The sequence below is a fragment of the Seriola dumerili genome, unplaced genomic scaffold, assembly GCF_002260705.1.
Source record: "Seriola dumerili isolate Sdu_G_001 unplaced genomic scaffold, Sdu_1.0 BDQW01000138.1, whole genome shotgun sequence".
Taxonomy (NCBI): domain Eukaryota; kingdom Metazoa; phylum Chordata; class Actinopteri; order Carangiformes; family Carangidae; genus Seriola; species Seriola dumerili.
Window position 1 is genome coordinate 8502756 of NW_019174393.1, and position 22650 is coordinate 8525405.

General features: G+C 40.1%; 1 protein-coding gene across 1 annotated transcript in view; it reads left to right on the plus strand.

Annotated features, from left to right (window-relative positions):
• The window catches only part of LOC111224495 (voltage-dependent calcium channel subunit alpha-2/delta-4-like), an 86374-nt gene continuing 63724 nt past the window's right edge, over positions 1-22650 (plus strand). Inside the window, exons 1-26 of the mRNA XM_022748995.1 lie at positions 1-116; positions 4640-4837; positions 8038-8119; positions 11072-11188; positions 11270-11329; positions 11586-11748; positions 11833-11964; positions 12467-12527; positions 13419-13569; positions 14546-14620; positions 15908-15997; positions 16189-16302; positions 16625-16703; positions 17875-18008; positions 19056-19073; positions 19703-19780; positions 20037-20117; positions 20296-20370; positions 20536-20622; positions 20774-20845; positions 21106-21167; positions 21503-21570; positions 21665-21710; positions 21832-21929; positions 22030-22123; positions 22344-22436. Coding sequence (XP_022604716.1) covers positions 4662-4837; positions 8038-8119; positions 11072-11188; positions 11270-11329; positions 11586-11748; positions 11833-11964; positions 12467-12527; positions 13419-13569; positions 14546-14620; positions 15908-15997; positions 16189-16302; positions 16625-16703; positions 17875-18008; positions 19056-19073; positions 19703-19780; positions 20037-20117; positions 20296-20370; positions 20536-20622; positions 20774-20845; positions 21106-21167; positions 21503-21570; positions 21665-21710; positions 21832-21929; positions 22030-22123; positions 22344-22436 — 2306 coding nt within the window. The 5' untranslated portion in view covers positions 1-116; positions 4640-4661. The remainder of the gene's footprint in view (positions 117-4639; positions 4838-8037; positions 8120-11071; positions 11189-11269; positions 11330-11585; positions 11749-11832; positions 11965-12466; positions 12528-13418; positions 13570-14545; positions 14621-15907; positions 15998-16188; positions 16303-16624; positions 16704-17874; positions 18009-19055; positions 19074-19702; positions 19781-20036; positions 20118-20295; positions 20371-20535; positions 20623-20773; positions 20846-21105; positions 21168-21502; positions 21571-21664; positions 21711-21831; positions 21930-22029; positions 22124-22343; positions 22437-22650) is intronic.

The window sequence follows — 22650 nt, forward strand, 5'->3', positions numbered from 1 at the left end:
TGCTTTTAAACTTTGTTCATGCATAAGAGTGGTCCTGTGTTCAAACTGAAATTTAAGAATCATCTTTCATGTGATTTTTTTCAGTCTCTACACTCACTCAAGACAAGTTGGAACAGGTGAGTGATTTTGTTTGCTTCCAGTTTTCTTTATGCCACAGTGCTGCTCTGGGATCCTTGTAGTTTAATGTATTTTTTAAATTCATTTTTATGTAAAGTGATGAGCACATGAGTGTGAAAAGTATGTATTGCACAGTACATTCAAAAATGAGATAAAAGTGGGATAACGGCAAAAAAAAAAAAAATTAATTGAAAAGATTATGCCTTAAAATAAATGAATTCAAGAGCTTTCTGTTAAACTACAGTATTTATTCTTGCAGAGGTGGTGGACCACTGATGTACTCACATGTTTATTTACTATACTGTAAAGGCTGTTACAGTTGGTCAGTTTAAACCTGAGGATATTTATTAACTAGACTTGGCTAAAATGTTTTTTTTTTCTTTTTAACAAATAATTGCAAGTGCATAAAAAGTGTTTGTATGTTGCTGTGCGTAGACTTTGAAATTTAATCACTATCCACTTAATCCAATTCTATCATGTCTCAGACAGAAGGTAGGGAACCATGACATGTAGGTTACCTAAAGGAAACTCAGAAGAAGCAGAGAATATGTAGTAAGCATAAGTTAGTAGGAGCAGGTCTCACTGTCTTGTATCAAGTTGTTTCACTATTGCTTTAGTTATAGCCCCTGTCCTATAATTCCAGTGGCTCTCATTTGTCTGGAGGTGTAGAAATCTTTCTCTTCTAAACTCATCTGTTTGTTTTTAATCAACATCCTCTCCTTTTGTGATCGGTATAGATTTAATAAGGGGGAAATCAATAAAGGATAACAGCCTTTATTTGCTTTCATATCAACAGCATATAACAAACTGGAGATTTTTAGGGTAATGGCAAAACTTTTTCATCAAAGGTGTGGTGCAATCAGAGAAAATATGTTGTGAAAAATCAAGTGTTCATCCATGTTGGGGGGGGGGGGGGCTAAGATTTCCATCATCAGTGATCTGGGTCAGTGGGGGAGGAGGAGTCCCACAGCTGTTACAGACTGCTGGTGTGTGCGTGGATATACATATGTAGTGTGTGCAGGGATGTCTGTTTGCTTGTGTTTATGTCACAGTCAGTCTCTCAGCTGTTTGTTATTAATCTGAAGCCTTTCTGCAGCATTATGGCTTTGTGTGCGTGTGCCAGGTTGTTTTACTACGTTTTCATTTCCATAACAGCATGAGCAGATGTTTTACTCTCTCTCTCTCTCTCTCCCTCTCTGTGTGTGCATACTTATAATATATCAAGGCATGTTAGCTTGTTTTAGCTGTGCACATTAGTTGTATTTGCCTCACACGCTATGGTCAGTGTGTTCACTGTCTGTATGTGTTTGTGTGCAAGTCTCACTCTGCGTCCCTGATATCTAGTTAAATGTAGTTTAATGGCCCGTGTGAGCTCTAGACATCACTTCAGCATCACGTCTCTGCTGTAGCTCTCGTGCAGATTAAAATACCATTTGTAAACAAAGCAAAACACAAAATCACTTATCTAAACAATTTATACAAAGCTGAGCAAAATTGTTTGTAGTATATAGCTATGAGGTTGTGAGAATGCAGATGTTTTGAAGTGGCAACAGAAATCGCTGACATATTTTTTCCTAAATAAATTGGAAAAATAACAAAAAGCACTTCTTGACCCTACAGTCACTTATAGACTGTTGGATTTGAAATATGCGACACATTTGCAATGTTTCATTACTCTGTCTGCGTGTGTGTGTGTGTGTGTGTGTGTGTGTGAGGCAGTGAGTGACCACTAGATGTCTCAGTGTGTTTATATTATAAGATGGTGTCAGTAAAGTGTGTCCTCCTCATATCACGACTCCCATCCCATCTTTTGCTCCTCATCCTCTCTTCTTCCTCTCATCCTCCTGTTCCCCTTCATTTTCACCTTTTCCCTCTTTTTGCTCTTTTCCTCTCCTCTCCTCCCATCTCTTCTTTCCTTCCCTCTCCCCCACAGCCGATCACTTCAGATAATTCTTACTGGTGACACCTTTTCCTCCATCCATTTCTCAGAAACAACAGACACACGGAGAAAGATTAAGCAGGAAAGTGAGGGAGGATTGGAGAAGTAGCAGGTGAGAGAAATCCTGATGAGAAAGATTAAGGGAAAAAAGAGGGAGAGAGACACACAACAAGAAAGAAAAGCAGGACTGGAAAGACAGTAGGTCAAAGAGTGTTAGAGAAAGATAAGGGCAAGAGAGAGAGAGAGAGAGATTGTGTTTGTATTAATGTGTGTGAGAGAGGGAGAGGGAGAGTGAAAAAGGATGGGGAGAGAAAAGGAGAGATGGAGGGAGGAGGGGTTTAATCCTGCCTGGATTATGGTATAAACTGGTACTGGAGAGCAGGAAGAGATATGCTGGAGAGAGAGAGAGGAAGTCCCACTATCTCTCCATCCATCACTCCATCCACCTTACTCTCTATCCAGTAGCGTATTTGTGCCCCAGTGCTGCGTGAGTTTGGTTCTGGATCCACGAGGATGTGAGGTCAGAAGGAGGGACGGCAGAATAATCTGAAGTTGCAGCAGGATTTTCTTTTGGCAGTGTGTGTGTGTGTGTGTGTGTGTGTGTGTGTGTGTTGGATAGTGTGTGTCTTGGGAATACCACACTGCCTGACAACAAGGACTGAACTCGTGTGAAGACAGAAGTTTACCAGGACATCCCAAGTCTTCCTGGCATCCTGTAGATCCAAGAGAGGGGAGCATGGAGGAGAGAAGAGGATGATGGGAGGAGTAGAAATTGGATTAAGAGGCGTAGCGAGGGAGGTGTAAGAGTATGGCGAGACTCTGTTGTGACTCCTGGTGCGAAGAAGTGACCTTTGACATTGAAGACAAACACTTTCCAGACTCTTGTGTGTGCCGGGACATCCAGCTCAGCTGACATCAAATCAGCAGTCGGACACTTTTTTATTCATTATCAGTCATCTTTGAACTTTCTGTCAAGACCCGCATGCCTCAAAGGACTGATTTTAAAGCTTTGGCAACATGACATAGTGAGTAATCTTCTGTGCCATTCTGTCTGCAATAATTTGGAGAAGTATGTTAATCTTCCTGCAACCCACTTTTAGGCTTCAGCCTGTGTTTCTTTTAAATTAGCATCCTAGCACACGGGAGAGTTTCAATCTTTGGTCTCATAAGAGAAGCAGCTCTTAAGTCTTTCCCACTTAAAGACTGTGGCTTCTCAGTATCGTTCTTGGAAGCCAAGTTGAGTCTTAGTTCTGTGACTGCTCTCAGGATGACATGCTTCATCTGTTGTCGGATGTTGTGGCTGAGCTTTCAGGATCCTTTGCTCCTCATGGGCAGGGTTTGGGAAAGTCACAGATTCTCTCCATGTTGCGATATATACTGTCTCTGGATATGAACTACATGAATGTCTTCCAGAAAACTGAATTGGATCTTTACTGTTTTACAAACTACTTTACCAGGCAAGTTGACAAAAAGTGGGGGTTTTTTTTGGGCCCATTAGTTCTGAGTGAGTTCTAGATTTGCTCCTGTCTGTTAGATTCATAGAATAGATAGATAGAAGAGTTTAATTTAGATCTTATGGTACAGTTCCCCTCAGGTCTGTGGGGCTTCATCTCATCTTTTAGCTTCGTGTTTTGGTTTTGCGGGCTGTAACTTTACTTGTTTTTGGTTCATTCTCATCGCTCTCATTAGCTCTGAATTCCTACAGCGCTCTACCTGCTCAGCACCAGACTACAGACAGACAGACAAAGTTACTGACTAGTTAATGAGCGTAATTGAGGATTAAGCTGCTTAAGAGCCAGGAGTTGGTGGAGACCAAAAAAGAGATCTAAAAGATGCTAATGTTTCTACGTATCTGCTCAGTGAGTGAGGTAGCAGTTAGCTAACAAGTCTGCTATTTCACTGACAATCAGGTTTTAATCAAAGTTGGTATTTATAAGAATTCATAGTTATAGCACTTCCACAGACAAGGTCCGTTTACTTTTGAATCATGAACTTCAGGTTATGCTTCTTCTTTTTTTTAAATCTAAGAACAGTAATTACAATTCTTTAGATTAATTAATTAAATTCACACTTGGGCTTTTGATTGATAGTACTGATTTTGCCATCTTTAAAGGTTTTCATTCATTAAACAGAGATTAAAGAGTCACAGAAAACCCCAACACATCCGCATGCACTTCTGGCAGGATGCTGCCACTGTCACTATCCAGAGAAAGAATCCATGCAAAGATGGTAGAGATTGATCAAATGTTCACTAATTTCCAAAAACGTATGACAGAATATACTGAAAGCAAAGAATCAGAGCTGCTGTAGTTAGAAAACCAATCACTCAGTTTTTGTTCCAGCTAGTTTGTGCAAACTCAGTAGTTGTTGGTTGTTTTAGGTCCTCCCTAAACCCTGACAGACTGTAACCAAGGCATCATCAGCAATTTGCCCCCCCCTCCCACCTCCCAAATGACATGACAGTCACCAGCTAGTTCATTACACCTTTACACGCTCCCTTCTCTCTGTGTTTGCACTGTGACCTGAGCACTTCTAATCTCACTTTGCACTGTCCTCATTTCATCCTTTTCTTTTTGGAGCCAGCGTGCAACAATAGCTTGGACTGATGCAGATCGCAGCAGCTGCAGGGATGAACCGCTGGGGTCTGGGAAACGCTGGGAATGCCTGTAAATCGGGCAGAAGTGGGCCGCACAGGGGGAGGCTGATGATGCTGATGTGGATAATCTTCTTCAGCTCGCTGTGCCTGATGGTCGACGGCCAGATGAAGATCCCACCAGAAACGTGAGTACAGTTGCACCAGGAAACACTGACACCGACTTTTTACCCTCATGGACTGAACCATCAGGAGGGAGTTGACTTGTCCACCCTTTCCACTAAAGTTTTATCAAGGCATGAAAAATTGCTTCTCCATTATTTCACTTGCACCTGCACTTTCATCACTACAATATACTGCATTGAATCAGTGAAATAAATGAAAATATACAGCTTTTACCTGCATTCACCTGAACAGATACTATTATTTTATTCACCATGTGTACTATGATTGCATCCCTACTAACAGCAGGACACAATGGGTTGCCATTTAGCGGTTAACACAAGTTAGATGACTGCAAACCTAATGCTTTATTAAGACATTTCATCAGGAGTTGTAGCAGTTAATTTTCAGTGCGGGCACCCTGGCAAGCCAACATGCAGCTTTACCCGTGTTGAAGCTATGCGTCGCATGGATGAGTCAATGGTGTTCTTTCTATTTTGGCCGATTACTCCACACAGATACATATGGGCCATATGGGCACCTGTGGGGTATAGCTAACTGCCAAACTATCATACAGCTTCTCTACAGCTACAGCCAAATATGTTCAAGTTGATGTGTGAATTTGGCCTTTAATTACAAGCTGGATGGATGGATAGATATCATTAAAAAAAATTATTTTATTTCCTGTTTATTATTCATTTTATGTTTTACTTCAACAGCTTTCAATTGGACATTTTACTTTGGCATAGTAAACTGGGACATTTAGAATGAAGTAGTACACACTGCGACATGACTGAAAACTTCTTTTTCCATCATTTTGGTCCAGACTGAAATACCTAAACAGCTGCTGGATGGATGGCCGTGAAATTTAGCACAGACATTCATGACTTTGGTGATCCCCTGATTTTTCCTTGAGCGCCACCACAAAGTTGATATTTATGGTTTTGAGAGAAATGTCTCAGCAACTGTTTGACGAATATTTGGGTCTTTCAATACTTTGGTTTATTACTGAAAATCTGTAAAACTAAAGAGACTCTAATTATCATGCTAATCTAAGATGGTGAACATGGTGAACACTGTACTTGCTAAACATCAGCACGTTGACATAGTCACTGTTGACATGTCAGCATGTCAGCATGTTAACATTTAGTTCACCAGTATCCCTAACACATCCCATAACATGGCTGTAGACTGTAATGCTGACCGTATACCAGGCCTCGTCATTTTTTTTATACAATAGACATACACATACAATACAAAGATGGTGTCTACAGAAGGGACTTACAGTAATTCATAAAGCCTTTTCTCAGCTGAATCGTTCTTTTGGGAGTAAAACGCTGTGTTTGTTCTTCAGAATCCAGACGAGGCTCTTTCCCCTGCAGTTTTCAAACCTCCTGCTGACTAAAAACACTAACAGATCAATACTGCGCTGTCAGTCTATAATAGCCTATTAACTGTGTGTCTGTGTGTGTTAGTGTGGAAGGGGCTGAGAGGGATGGGGGAAACACAGACAAATACAAGAGCATTTTGCTTGTATACTCACACTGACTGGCTGCTGTGTGTTTGTAGGTGTATGTCAGTGGCCACACATAATGTTACAATTTGGTACCAACAGATTTATAAACCAAAATCATAAAACAATGGCTGCTTGTGCAGTTTCAGGATATATTCAGTGTATGTTGAGAAGAGTTTCTGTTCAGACAGTACGTACTGTCACTATTGGCTGGAGTGACTGAGGGAGATTAAAGCTCCAGGGACAGTGGGGTTCAGCAGGCCAACACAGGTCACTGAGCCCAAAGTCCCCCATTCTGCCAGGGGAAGATTTGGCAGCAGGACCCCTCTGGATCTGGAAGTTAGCGGGGCCATGACCGGAACATTTCGGGCCAAGAAGGTCAAATCTTCAGCCTCTGAGACAACATTGCTCGAGCTGCCACGAGGAAAACAGAAAACTGACAATGAGACATTTGAGCAACAACTCAAATAAAACTCACATAAAATTAGTTGAGATAAGTGTGTGCACACATATCACACTAATGCCGATGTTTTTCCCCAAAGGGAAAAAGATATGATTCCTTCTCAGCTGAAAATGATTTTTTTAATTTTAATTTTTCAAAAATCTGAAACTAAAGAAAAATAATTTCCCGGTCACTGGAGCAGTTTCTGTCTTTTGTCCCTTGTAGGGAACAGTACAGAGGTACTCACTGCGTCACATTTGCTCCACATTTTAAACAGGTTTGGCATGCCACCTGCCTAAGGCTCTGTCTTAATCTGACCTTGTCTAGCCTGTACAGTAGTGCTTTGGCCCACATGCACTGGCAGGAGTTTCACACGAACTGTATCAAGCCATCTCAAGTCTTTCTTTTTTTAACAACTACAATTCTTGTCTTGCTGTCAGAAGAGAAAATCTGCTGTTGAAATAATAACAACCTTTTGAGTCAACCTTTTTTTGTTTAGAAAGTTCTTGACACTGATTCTTGAGAGAGTCTTCACAGTGATCTGACTTATTTCAAGACATGAGTCAAAACCTCTTAAAACGACATCACAAAAGAGCCTCTGTGCTCTCTATCCTCATTTTTAAGAATGAACACACACTCACACACACTTTGCAATGAACATATCAACAAGTCATCAAGTTACCAGCCAGTTTACAGTACCTGAGGCTGGCAGGCTAGCCGCTACAACCCTGCCTGCTAACTAGCAATGAGCTGGCCAACTCCCCATAGGTTGAGCCATCTGTCACATCCTGTCTGCTCTCTAACCTCTGTTACCTTACCTTGGCTGCATTCATATGGAGGATTTGTAGAATTACTACATGTTATTGAGCACACAGTAACCCCTTGCCCTGGCGGCCTGACAGCTTTTATTGTCACTTTCATGGTAATCTCTTTTAATCTGTTATTGGTGAATTCAAGGTAACCTCTTAACATGATTGGCTGTGCACTTTCATGTTCACCTTCTGTTTTATTAGCCCTTATTTTTCAAAATATCAGATTTGGACAGAGGATGATTTATAAACAGGCTTTATCTTTTTCTACAATTAGTTCTTCATTTTGTTACTTAGTAAAATAAGTTTATTCAGTTCATTGTGATGCAAGTAATGGCTTGATTAATGGCCAGGTTGATTTGTTGGACTGTGTGACACTTGGCTGCAGAGAATCCAAACCAAAATCCATTCATTACCATCACTTTACACATTCATCACTGATCATGTTTCTTCTGTGTCCAGGGTGCAGCAGTGGGCCGTGTCCTTTAGCAAAGACATAGCTGCCCTGTCCGCCAGGTACTCTGGAGCTAAACTGCTACAAAAGGTATGGGGCCACCACACATCCACATATTAACAAATACACACACTCACATTCTGTCAGACAGACACATTATCTGCACAGACTAAAAGCAACTGCATGCATGCATACATTTCTACACAAAATTCAAATGTTTTCTCAGTTAAATTTGTTTTATGGCAACATAGGATGCATCATGTTGTGTTTCAGTAACAAATCAGTGGTGTTTAGGGAGAGTGGTGGTGGTTGTGGTCAGGATTTAATCTCTTTGCTTGATTATCCCCAACATACATTATAGAGCCAGAGAAGGGACATGTACAGAGGTGGATTGTTGTTGTGTTCCCAGCCTACACTTTTCAGTCTTGGTATATTACTAGCTATCTACAGTTTCAGAATACAGTTGGACCTCACAATGCTCATTTTCTGATCATTTTCACAGCCAAAATTTTCCAATTTACAAATCGGCTTTGAAAAGATACAGATAGGGAGCAAATTTGACGAAACAGATTTAAATGCAGAAAGACAAATGGACTTTAGAGCAGGATATAGTACACATGACATCATCAGATCAGACTGAGATGGGCAGGGTCTGAATTCATCCCTCCTCCCCCTCCCCTGTGCTCCATCAGCCAATAAGAATACGTCCGACTGGCATACATTTGCTGTACAACATCTGCATATGGCCCAGAGACCAATATGATGACACACTTAATTCAAATACACTTGACACATACAAACATAAATGCACAGACACGCACACACACACATACACACATTGACTTTCTTGGAAAAGATACAAGGAAATCCGACTATTTTTTGCCTGATTAACACGACTTTTTTTAAATGATGCCTTATTATTATGTTTTGCAATCACATACAGTAAAAGGTCGTGCAGTTATACTGTAGCCATTTTTGTGTTACTTACCACAGAGACTCTTGAAGAGGATCTGTTTGTGTGTCTTTTAGTAATTAGGATGTGCTGTCTTTCTCTGCATGACACCCTGTAGAATCCCTAGCAGGCCCGTTCACCATCTGCCACACACACAAACACACACATACACACTGTGTGTTCACAGAGATATGCATCTAATGACCATCTCCCTATACAGTGTATATGTATCTTTATCTTTATTTTACCACACAATATTTCTGTTATATACAGCACAAGACCTCACCCAAACTACCTGCACATATAACTAACCTGCACAGATTTCCTCCAAACAGACAGTGCACACTCCTAGTTTATTGTTAATGCTGTATTGTAGACTGGATTAACCTTCACCTGAGGACAATGTCAGTTGGTAGAAACCATTATCCAGAGGGAGAAAACCCACATAGGATCTAAAATATTGACAAACTTAATCAAGCAGCCCCAGAAGCAGTGGCAGTAAAAGTGACGTTGCTGTAGCAGTAGTTACAGTTGTCATAGGAGGAGTTGCTGTAGTAACAGTGTCAGTATCAGCTATAACAGTATTTTTTTAAATAGAAATTTAAACATTTTTCTCCTAGTTCATTTCATGTAGCCAGTGGTGTGTAAAACGCATCCAGTGCATTCGCTTAATCTTGGCAACAAGAAGCCATTAATCACCCACCTCTGTCTAATCGATGGTGTTCTCATTATCTGTGGAACATTTAGTGACTGTGTCTTCTTGCCTGAGTAAACTGGATAGGATATTAAAAAATGTTGGAGCTGCAATTGAGACTTTGTGGTTATTTGCTGTTGGCTCTTTATCATCCTCTCTCTGTTTTATATCTGTTTGTCTCTCTTATCTCTCTAATTCAATCTGGCTGGCTTTCCTTTACAAGGGAAATTGAAATAATTTCTTTTTCCAAGTTTTCCAGGTTGTTAGAATTTATTTTTGGGCCAAAAGCCTAACAAAATTTGTAAATGAGATGTGAAAGGGCTTCTCCTTATCTGTCTGGTATTCTGGGAGCTGGGCATTTTCTATTAACAAGCCTTTTTCCTTGACATTTCCATAACCTATATCACAGTGTTGAGGAAGGGTAATTATCTCAGTGAGGGTAATAGAAAATGAGTCCATCATCACTGCCGGAAATTAACTTTTCGGTCCGCTGGTAACAACATGGGATCCCTTCAATTACATTCATCAAGCTGTTTAAATTAATAGCATATAGTGAACAAATGCACCAGCCTCTAGAAGCCAGAAAAGAACATTTTGTTCAATCAAAGACACTTAGGGTAGAGCTATATGTCCAAACGCCTTATTTTGAAAACTGAGTGGATTTTTATTTCCTTGAGACCTGGTCAGTTCAGTTTGAATTGTAAAAAAAAACATTAAATGTTAAAGATTTCATTCTGGCCAATTTCTTTCCACGTTCTTTGGTGATTTTGTGTTGAACAAACTGAAACTGATCTCACATCCTCATAACTGTCATGGGGTAATATATTGAAATTATTGTTGTTTGATTGAAGAAAATGACATAACATAAGAATGATCTTACAAAAGCCATTAGAAGAGTTATAGGTCATTGTTTACATGTAGTATTATTGCATTACTGTACAGTGTATTTTCATCATTGTGAAAAGGAGAATTTTTTTTCAGTTTTGTTCATTTATTTTATTGTGGATTCATCATTTTAGAAACGGCAGTTGTAATTGGTGTAAAAACAAAAACATGATTAGGATTTTACTCTTTTTTGATGCCTTTAACTCCATCTTTATGACCATATGAGTGATTTACAAACCATGGATTCCACTAAACCATCTTAATACACAACAGAGTCATGAAAACATGCACAGATGTCAATCAAAAGGCAAAAACGTACAGTAGATGGTTTTCTTGTGGCCTCACTCTGTCATATTGCAGATTAGAGAGGGGGGTCTGGGGAGGGGATGAAGTCAGGGCTTGACCCCCATCTGTACTGCAAAATGTGTGTGTGTGTGTGCGCGTGCGTGTGCGTGTGATGCCTGGTGGTGCTGCCTGTCTGAGTGTGTATCTCTCTCTTTCTGTTTTGTAGAAATACAAAGATGTTGAGAGTGTGGTGAAGATGGAGGAGGTGGACGGAGAGGAGCTGGTGAATAAGTTTGCAGAGGAGATGGAGGGGATGCTCGGGAGGAAGATGAAGTCTGTGAAGGTAATAGTACATTCTATACCATTCATACATGGGCCATTATAGGGGCAGACTGTATCCCTAACCAGTTGTATTTCATCACAGAGGTTAGCAGAAGCAGCAGAGGATGCAGATCTTTACCACGAGTTCAATGAAACACTGGAGGTATGTGACAGCATGTTTGTTTGCTCTCCATTAATAACCCTTCTTTAGTGGTATTTGGTGGCGTCTATAAACTGTAACAGTGTGGTAAGTCATCGAGCCATAAAGAGAGCAAGTATGCAAAGTTAACTGAGGTTTTACAGACCGATCTCACAGAACAAATATAGCTGTATACTGCATAATCCATATTTAAACACATCTTCAGTATTTCATCATATAATCTGTATATAAAGTAACCATCACTTATTCTTTTATCTAGTTTGACTATTATAACTCCCTGCTGGTCAACATGGTGGATGAGGATGGGAACCCACTGTCGCTGGGAGGAGAATTCCCTCTGGAGGAAAATGAACACTTCAATAAACTGCCAGTCAACACACAACTGAGTAACATACAAGTCCCCACTAATGTCTACAATAGAGGTAACATTCATTCATTCATCATTAATTCATCCAACTGCCAGTGGAATATCTATTTTATTTTATTCTTTCTCCCACTTCCTGTAGATCCAGATATTCTTAACGGGGCCTATATGTCCGAGGCTCTGAATGATGTGTTCATCGATAACTTCCAGAAAGATCCAACTCTCACGTGGCAGTACTTTGGCAGCTCTACAGGCTTCTTCAGGCTGTACCCAGGTACATATGCATCTGAGTATCCTGTATTTAGGATATATTGTGCACGCTTCCCAAAATTTCACTATCTTCAGTTGCATTTTCTCCAGTATCGGTGTTCAGACGCTGTGCAGAAACACCCAGCTACACAAGACAAACAGTACACTTACACAGCAACTGACGAAGCAGGAAACTGTCAGTCAAATGTGATGACTCAGTCTCAGCTAGAGTACGGCTGCTGATGAGCTCGCTTGTGTGTGTGTGTGTGTGTGTGTGTGTGTGTGTGTGTGTGTGTGTGTGTGTGTGTATGTGTGAGGAGTAATTAGCGGAGGATTTGTGACACAGCTTATTTTACTCATCCACTACCTCATCCATCACTCCCTCATTTGACAGTCTGTCACCATCCATGCTTGCATCCATTTGTTCATCCAGTCATCCATCCAACCAGTTAGCCGAGCGGCGGTTTGTCATCTGACGGTCAGCTTTTGATCAATCTCTCTCTCTCTCTCTCTCTCTCTCTCTCCAGGGATCCAGTGGATTCCAGATGAAAATGGTGTAGTCACCTTTGACTGCAGAAACAGAAATTGGTAAGTCCATATTCATGTCACACCTAAGGTCTGCTTCCTTACTGATGCCTTATGAACAGTTATGTAGCCTATCGTTTGAAAGAAAAAGAAAGGATGCCAATGTGATGGCTGGCAGAAGAACCATGACGACTCCACTCAACCTGAATCCCTTATCCCCAGTTCACAATAATAATCAGGCGCCATTAGAAAATCATTGACTGTCTGTGTCTGTTCACCTGCAGTTTGTGCACTAAATGAGTAAATTTAGCACATTTTTTTTTTGCCCTCAGATTCAATGTTTAAAAAAATTGTAAGCCGATGTGGTATGACGCAAAGCATTTGATCAGTCAGCCTTCACAGATTGTGACAACAGGCCTTTTTCACAGCAGACATTTTGACTTGGAAGGTCTGGTCTATTCAAGTGTCCCAGTAAATCATGACAGAGTGACGAGAGTCAGCGGTCACAACACCGAGACCCCGAAGCAGCAGCTAAATGGAATTCATTTTCTGATTTTATTTTTTTACTGTGATATGTCAAATGTCTGCCGTGTAAGAGGTCCACCAAGTCAAATAAGCTGGATTACTGTTCAGTAACAGTAAATCAAATTCCAGGAACTCTGTCAGGTTCTCAGACAGAACACACTGTGCAAGACATTGTAGAGCTGGAAAGTTTGCTAATCACAGCTGCTGGAGGGAAAATCTCATTGATGTTAATGAGCTTGGAAAGTGTAGGGATGATAATAAAGAGATGACGGGAAGCATGGACGGAAGAACAGAGGAACACATAAGAGGATAAGGCCTGAACTGGTAAATAACCTACAGCCTCTGTTACTGAGTTATATTAATACATTATTCTCTCTTCTTCTTCTTCTCATCTCTCTCTCTCTCTCTCTCTCTCTCTCTCTCTCTCAGGTATATCCAAGCAGCCACATCTCCTAAAGATGTGGTCATTGTGGTGGATGTCAGTGGCAGTATGAAGGGGCTCAGACTGACCATAGCCAAACACACCATCAATACAATCCTTGACACACTGGGAGAAAATGACTTTGTTAACATCATAGCAGTAAGTACGCACACACACACACACACACATACACACACACACAATAGCAAAAAAACAAAAAAAAAAAACACACAGATAGACGTGTGCAGTCTAAGACTCACAAGAGTGTGTTTATGTCCTGATGAGTGTGACGTAGAGATTAACACCCTAACACCCAAATTCACTGTCATGCTAACATAACATGCAGGTACAGTAAAGAGACTGGGCTAAACACATGAAAAAAGGACACATGTCTGCAAATATACACATTCAACATTCAATTGACACCAAGCCGTTATTTCCAGGAGTAACAGCAAAGCTTCAAAATTAATTTTGTTTTTCGGTTTTTCAGGATTTTGGCTGTGTGTAGCCCTACAACTACAAATCGGTGTAATAAGCATGGTTTATCCTGGTATTACTGTGTGTGTAATCATACGCCTCCTGCAAATCCGCTGCCCTTAAGCTGTTTTTACACAGAATTCAAAGCTACACTCCTTATGATGTGAGTGACCAAGCAGCAAAATGAAAATCAATGCGTGAGTTTTACTTTAAAACGAGACGTCTTCATTCAGAAAGAGGGTTTAAGTCCCACTTTCTTGTTAGGAATAACATACTGTAATTTGGCTTTTAACTCCACTTGTCCTGAACTTTGAATTAACGATCAGTGGACTACCTGGTTAAGTAAATGAAATATAAACGCAAAATAACAATGCACATTTGCACATATAATGTCCAGCAATATAAGTAATAAGTGGCAAATTTAACAATAAAAGCATTTGAATAACAACATACAGTAGAGGAAAGTAAATAACACTGACAGCGGACTTCATATTAATACACCAGCATTCAGATGTTATCTAGTTTGTGTGTAACAGACGCAGACGTTGGTTTGAGTAAATAAGTGTAATACAGTTAAGGGTCGAAGGTGGAAAAACTCAACTCTTCATCATCACCTGTTTGTATTGAGTCATGCTGTATATTTGGTTTCTCTCTCCAGTACAGTGACTACATTCGTTATGTGGAGCCCTGCTTCAAGGGCACACTGGTACAAGCTGATCTGGATAACAGAGAGGTAATGCATGTACATGCACATACACACACACAGGCTCACAGCTAATTAGTTCACTTAACCTCTGTTAACCCATTAATCGTCAGCTGTTATCTCGCTAATCCTCTAAAGACAAAGATTATGCTGTCATTAGATCACAGGTGAAACATCACAGCGAACGTGTGTTATCAGGTTAGAAACTATCTGTGACAGGATTTAGTGATGAAGCTCTGACTTCATGTGCCTTGTGTTTGTGCGCTCTTTGTCTTCTCTTTCTCGTCTCGTCTCTTTTATTCTCTTCCTTTTGCACTTTTTTGAATTTACATGTACAACTGCATTAACGTCTCATTGTTTCATAGCTGCTTTAATTTCTCTTATCCCCTCCTCATCTGTGTCTCCCATTTTGTATATCCCAACACCTGCTCAGTCTGCTCAGCCTTGTCTGTGTGTGTGCGCACGGGTGTGTGTGTGTGTGTGTGTGTGTGCGTGTTATGTGGTGGATGTATGCCCTACTTTCACTCCCCTTCACATCATGGCAGATCAGGTAAGGTTGCTGGCTGCTGACAATTTTAAGTAGGTCACATGACCTGTCGGCAAGGGATTTTATTGGTTGAATGCCTAGAGAGGCAGACTGTAACAGAATGGGCTTACAGATGTTGGCTGACATACTTAACGCGTAAACTCATGTAACACACAAATACACAGGCATTTACATGAAGACAGGTTTTGTGGCTGTTATATAAGAGTGCCTACATTCCTTATTTACCTTGTTGACTCCCACTGTAAGTGAGAATTGGTTTCCTCAAACTCTAAAAAAGATTCATTATCAGTTTTGTTCATATTGGGCAGGTGACTGAGAGACAGGGTGTGTAAAACTATCTTTAGAAAAGATATACAAGGGGATCAAACAAGCCTACATTACAAAGTCTGGGTATAATTTACAGTGCACAGGAAGGGGATATAAAATTCTGTTAATAGCCCCTTGATGGCTAAGACCATCTCTGGTTTACAGACTGGTGGAACCTACAACAGTGTATCCATTTATCACAGCGTGTGTCTGTCTGTGTGTGTATGTCAGTATGTGCGCATGTTGATTAATCCTGATTACATCCTGGTGTTGTAGTGACTTTGCTGTAATTGGTCAGTGTGCCAGAGAGCCAGGGATAATCCTTCCTCTACACTCTTTATCTAACTCCCTCATGATCTCTCCCTCCCTCTTTTTCTGTGGTGACCAGTTCACCTGCATTTTGCCAAAAGGGTAAGATCCAGGGCTTTGTGACAAAGACCATTCTTTGTGTGCCTCTCTTTCAGCATTTCAAGCTTTTGGTCGAAGGCCTTCATGTCAAAGGAGAGGGCAAAGTGAAAAAAGCTATGAAGGAATCTTTCAAGATCCTCAACGAGGTTTGTCCCTGTTTGCAACAACACACAGAAACTGCAAGGTTTTAACAACATGCAGATTTGTTGGCCCTCAAATGCTAAAATGAATTTTATATGCACAGTTCACAGGTCTGAATCAGTTGGTTTCTTTACTACAACCTCTCTTGACTGAATAAACTGTGTGTGCGTGTGTGTGTGTGCGTGTGTGTGTTAAGGCTGCAGCATTGGGCCAGGGCAGCCTGTGTAACCAGGCCATCATGCTGATAACAGACGGGGCCATGGAGGACTTCCAGGATGTTTTTGAAGAGTTCAACTGGCCAGAACGACGGGTATGACACGCACACACACACACATACACACATTGACTTTCTCTGAAAAAAGATTCAAGGAAATCCGCCTATTTTTCGCCTGATTAATTCTGCAACACGACTTTTTTTAAATTATGCCTTATTACTATGTTTTACAATCACATACAGAGAAAGGTCATGCAGATATACTGTAGCCATTTTTGTGTTTTGTGCTACTTACATGCTCGCATACAAGCATGAATAAAAACAAGCACTAGTGAAATGCAGTGTAATCACACAGATACAGTACATCATCAAGTATTTGTTTCACACCTTACTATATACTTTACTTGGTTGTCTCCAGGTTCGAGTGTTCACCTATCTTATTGGACGAGAGATGACGTTTGCTGATAATGTCAAATGGATTGCCTGCAACAACAAAGGTATAAACTAGGTGATTTTTCTTTTGGTTGCTATGTTTTTGAGGAATCAAATGCTTTTTCTACTATAAATGAAACCTTCACAATCCAGAAAGGAAAATGTGGTGATTTCAGCAACAAGAAACGGAGAAATAGATGTGAAATCTTATGCAACAATCACTCACTTGCTACAAATAAAGCAGCGTCCCCCTCTTGTTCTTTTTAGCAAGGTACAAGGTCTGCTGGCCTTCTGTGGTGGTCCCAGCTGGTGCTGTATGGAACTGGGTATCAGGTGCTGCCCTCTTGTGATTTACATGGGGCCATGCAGCAGCTCTGGCCTGAAAATAATCACTTTATCCTGCTCTGGGCACATCAAAAACCCCTGACTAAATACCTGATTATCAGCACAGATCCACTGTAAACACATTCCTCGCCAAAAAATATCATACCTGTGTGTGTGTTTGTGTGTGCATGTATGTATGTATGTGTGTGTGTGTGTGTGTGTGTGTGTGTGTGTGTGTGTGTGTGTGTGTGTGTGTGTGTGTGTGTGTGTGTCTGATGTGTCTGTGTGTCTGTGTAATGGGTAACAGGTGCACTCCCTTCTGTTGCATGCACCGGCATTTGCTTCTGCCAACAACAAAATATCAGTCACAAACAGACAAACATGCTTATTGTTACACTCCTGCAAAAACCATCTATATGCGGTTTCAGTTTTAGTCAGGTAAGGAGGGCTATTTAATGATAATAACAGCAGCTCTCATGAGGCAATGTTACGAAGGGAAAAAGGGTTTCACACATTCACATGTCCATATCTGGCAGTGCCTCAGTAGCCTGTTGTCACAGAGCAGCTTCACTGCATGTATCCCATTGACGTCACTGTCTCCCACTTGTAGAAATGCCATAAATCTTAGACTAAGCCAAGCTTTAAAGAACATCAAAAGCACATTCGCATTGATGGGAGATTTAAGCTGATTTTTCATTAAAAAAACAGCTCAATGCCTTTTGGGACCGCAATATTTTCTGATGTCTGATAAATTAATTTATTGCTCTTAAAATAATACCCAAATGCAGGAGGCAGAAAGATAAAAATAATATGGTGCACACTTTCTTTGCTAAAATGTATTCGTCCTTGGTCTGCCATCTGAGTAACTTGTGATATACAGTATGTGTATATATGTATTTGTTTGTCCTACAGGATACTACACACATATCTCCACGCTGGCTGACGTCCAGGAAAACGTTATGGAGTACCTCCATGTTCTCAGCAGGCCTATGGTCATCAACCATGACCATGACATCATATGGACTGAGGCATATATGGACAGTGTGGTCAGTCTGCTTCTCTCATTATAGGGGTGCCTGATGGGGAACACACTATTATCTCACGTCAGTGTTATCTGGCACACTGAAGCAAAATGTCAGACTTATTCAGAACACCTGTGCTATTACCTCTGGTAGCAATCCATTATATCTATCCACACTGCTAGTTAAAAGTTGTAGAATACCTCCATTTTCTAGTTTTTACTGAAGTTTACATAGTGTAATGTCTCAGTGTATTCTGAAATGAAAGCATAGGACAAATAAACGATAATGATTTTTTTTAAATGAAACAAAAGGCATCATGAAATTTAAAACCCTAAATTCAATCTAAATATTTGACTCATTCAGCAGCTGAACGCACATGGCTTATTTTCTATAATGGAAATTAAACATTGTTTGGAAAGTTCATCCCAATACTGTTGCAGATGATCCATCTAGTTTGCCTTGCTTTCACCTTCTTTTTTCACCATTCTGATAGCAATATACAGTGCTACTTCCTACAGTGCAGTATTGTCAGAATAATGCATCAGAGGGTGTAGTAACACAGTTTGTTCCAACGCTGCCTTTGTGCAGACAGACCTGTAGGAATTATTTGCATTAACTTTCAAGGCTTCATTTACTTATATTGCTGCAGGAAAGCTGAACTTTAATCAGCTTCTTAATCCCAGAAAAGGGCCCGTATTCTATAGAATACATGATTTTTCAGTTTTCAGTGACCTAAACTGTAAAGATTGGGGTGTTATAAGATGTATATATATTTATAGATATATATGTATATTTGCAGTCTGTCTGTCTGTATTAATTTCTGTCTCCATGGTGCTGAAACATTCAAACCCCCTCCATCCATCCCAAACACCAATACAATCTCCTAGCAACATCCAACATCCTAGCAACCACATGGCAACTATGCAGCCACCACCAAGTACTGCACTATCAATTTCCGCAAAAATACCCTTGCAGCAGCCTAGCAACCACCTATGCACCATATGTGGAATATCTTTTCACCGCCATTTCATGCTTTTTGTTGTCTTTCCTCCCCTCCATCTCCACCTTCAGTTGCCAAACACAGAAAAGGTAATCATATGTAGAGCTTTTATAACTTTCCTTTGCTAAACTTAAGTAACGTTAGCCATATAATACAGTATATAGTATCTGTAAGGTCTTGCTTAGCCTTAAATTTACAGTCAACGACCAACAGTATCTAGTGGTTTCAAGTAGTTTCAACCCTTAGCGTCCAATGCTAAACTTAGTTTAGCTCCTCCACTAGTAAGCTAGCCTAGCTTAGTTTTTACCTGGTACCTGAAGAATAACATCCTTTGGCATTGCTACTTACCTTTCACTTTTATTTCATAGTTTTGAAACTTTTCTTCACTACTTTACTTGTCATTTAACTCATTTTACAGGAGTATATTTTTCAAACGTATTTGAGCGAACATTTCTTAGCTTCTGTTTTCTTCACTTTGTTAGATGTTAGCTTGATGTAACGTTAACGCTAGTTGTTTACACAAATTTACCTAAGTAAACATCGCCTATCAGTCCATCTCCATTTCACTTAATTTTCCTCCAAAACTTTCCACAAGAATCATATGCCGGCTTTGTTTAGATTTACAGTTATTTGCTCATGGGCTAACTAGTTTAGCTTTTTAACAGAGGAGAGTGAAATGAAGCCTGTGTGTGAATCTCTCTGTGTGTTTGGATCATAGCTGTTCAACACTCAGGCCCAAAGCTTGCTCCTGATGACCTCTGTAGCCATGCCTGTGTTCAGCAAGAAGAAAGAGACTGTAAGTATTCATTTTATCACCATTAATACCACTACTCTCAATAGACATCACTTGAAATTAGTGCGTTTGGGTCCATAATGATATATGAAAGTCTTTTCTGCCACGAGTAAGCACACATTTTCTAAGTGCATCAGAGTATACATAATTCTGTTTTGAGTAAATAACATAAACCATCCTAAATTAATTACATCATAGTATCAGTTTCCTCTTTATTTTCTGTTTGCACATTTATAAACCTGCCTTATGTTTCCTGTAGCTGTCTCATGGGATTCTGCTGGGAGTGGTAGGAACTGACGTGGCCCTAAGAGAACTGATGAGATTAGCGCCAAGATATAAGGTAAACCATTTACAACATACAGTACACTGTTGTGTAATGGCACAAACAAAGCTGTAACACACTGTAGTGTAAAATACTGTGCCAATTCTCCTCCATGACAGTCATATGGATGTTGGGTCCACCATCTGTGATGCACTACTAGCGTATGAGATTGTGTCTTATCTCTCTGTCTTTTCAGTTGGGTGTCCATGGTTATGCCTACCTCCTCACTAACAATGGCTACATCCTCTCTCATCCTGACCTTCGACCCCTGGTACAGACAAATATTGCAAAATGAATTATTGCAACTGAGAAACTGTTCCAACTTTATGCCTCTGCTTTATTTATGTGATGGACCATGCATGGTAAAAACAAAATTGTTTACTAAAGACTTATTTTGTATTTTGTTTGTGCATTTGTTTGTTTGTGTGTGTGACAGTACAAGGAGGGGAAGAAGCTAAAGCCAAAACCTAACTATAACAGTGTTGATCTGGCAGAGGTGGAATGGGAGGACACTGAGGAGAAAGTGAGGAACACACACTCACAGAGATATTTCTGTCCTTTTCAGTTCTCTGTGTTCCTTGTACTGTATGTCGTTGTGAGTTGTGCTGTCGAGAATTTATAGCATGATATAATGAAACTCTTAAAGTGCTGAGTATGTGATGTTTGTGTCTTAGCTGAGGACAGCCATGGTTAAAGGAGAAACTGGAACATTATCTTTAGACGTGAGAACTACAGTGGATAAAGGAGTGAGTACTTTTGTGTTTGTGAGTGTCTCTGTGTCTGTTTATTAGATCAGACATATGATTTTGCTCTCCTTCCTTTCGTCCTTTTGGGTTTTATTGTCTTTTTTGTATCGTCATCAGTTTTGTTTTGTCACGTTAGTTGTGTTTTATTAAATGTATTAATTCTTTTGTATTTTTCTATATTTTCTGTACAAGCTGTCTATTGTTCTCTCCGTTTTCACTGTCAGTTTTATAGACTCTGTCCCTCTCTTTGTCTCTCACAGAGGAGAGTGATGTTCTTGAAGAATGATTACTTCTACACCATCATCAATGAGACGCCATTTAGGTTTGTCTGATCAATTTTAACTTAACAGGATTACTATGTCAGATTTTAAAATGTTTTACTCTCCATATCCAACAATCACCAATACTTGTATGTAATAATTTAGCAAACACATAGCAATCTATGTAAATAATATCTACTCTAACCTAATATTATGTCTAGCATACACTATTGTCCGAAGTAACAACAAATGCTCTGCTGTGCATGCTATGTATGAGCCCTAGAGTGGTTATTATGAGCATGATTCATTCTGCAAATAACAAAGGTTTTTGTCACAGAATATTGTGTATTGCCTTTTTAAAACTTTAAAATAATGTTCTTTTTTCTGTGTTTGACAGTCTGGGTATAGTCTTAACTAGGGGACATGGAGAGTACATCTTCATAGGCAACGTCTCTGTTGAGGAAGGTAAGTCTTTCTCCTTTGTCTCAGTTTATTTGTATTTGTCTCTGCCTTTTCTTATTTTTCTGTGTTCATGTTTTTTGTTTCTGATTTCCTTCAGGTCTTCACGACTTACTGGCTCCAGATCTGACCATAGCCAACGAGTGGTGAGTAGAGCTGGTGAAACAGAAATGTTACAGGTCTCACACTATTGGTTTTTGTTTTTCATGAAAATATGTCTGCTGCTCATTTTGTTCATATGCTTGTGTGTGTGGGTGTGTGTTGTAGGACATACTGTGAGACAGACATTGACCCAGCCCATCGCAAGCTGACCCAGCTGCAAGCTGTAATAGGATACCTCACTGGCAAAGAACCAGATTTGGAGTGTAAGTGGACGCTTCAATTTCTGCACATCATCTTTTGATTTGGGAAAAAGAAAATTTATTATTGGATCTATGGTGGTTTCTCTCGGGTTTCTCGCTCCAGGTGATGAGGAGTTGTTGCAACAAACTCTGTTTGATGCTGTGGTCACGGCCCCTATGGAAGCTTACTGGACCACCATTATGCTCAACACATCTGGGTGAATATTACCACACATGTACACCCTCTTAAATGTTGTTTTAAGACAGGGATGTTAACATGATTGCTCATATTATTTTTACTAATATTTACCTTGTTCCTCTCTATCTGCTCCACCTCTGTCTGTCCGGTTATCTTCTCTCTCACTCGCTCTCTCTCTCTCTCTCTCTCTCTCTCTCTCTCTCTCTCTCTCTCTCTCGCTCTCTCTCTCTCTCTCTCAGTATGGACGAGGGGGTAGAAACAGCGTTCTTGGGAACCCGTTCAGGCCTGATGAGATTCCAGTGGTACACTGGTATGGAGAAAAGAGTTGGCAAGTGAGTTAGCAAAACACACTTGTTTTTTTTTTAAATATTTGTTCAGTGTCACCACATCAAATTAAACAGACCTTTATGTCCACAACCAAAAGATTTACAACAAGGGTGAAATTGGGTTTTAAAATAGTTTTTGAGAATGGTCACAGTGATAAAGATTTGAATTACAGTGAAGTGTGAGTTCGCCCCCTGGTGATCACAAAAAGGAAAGCTGGTA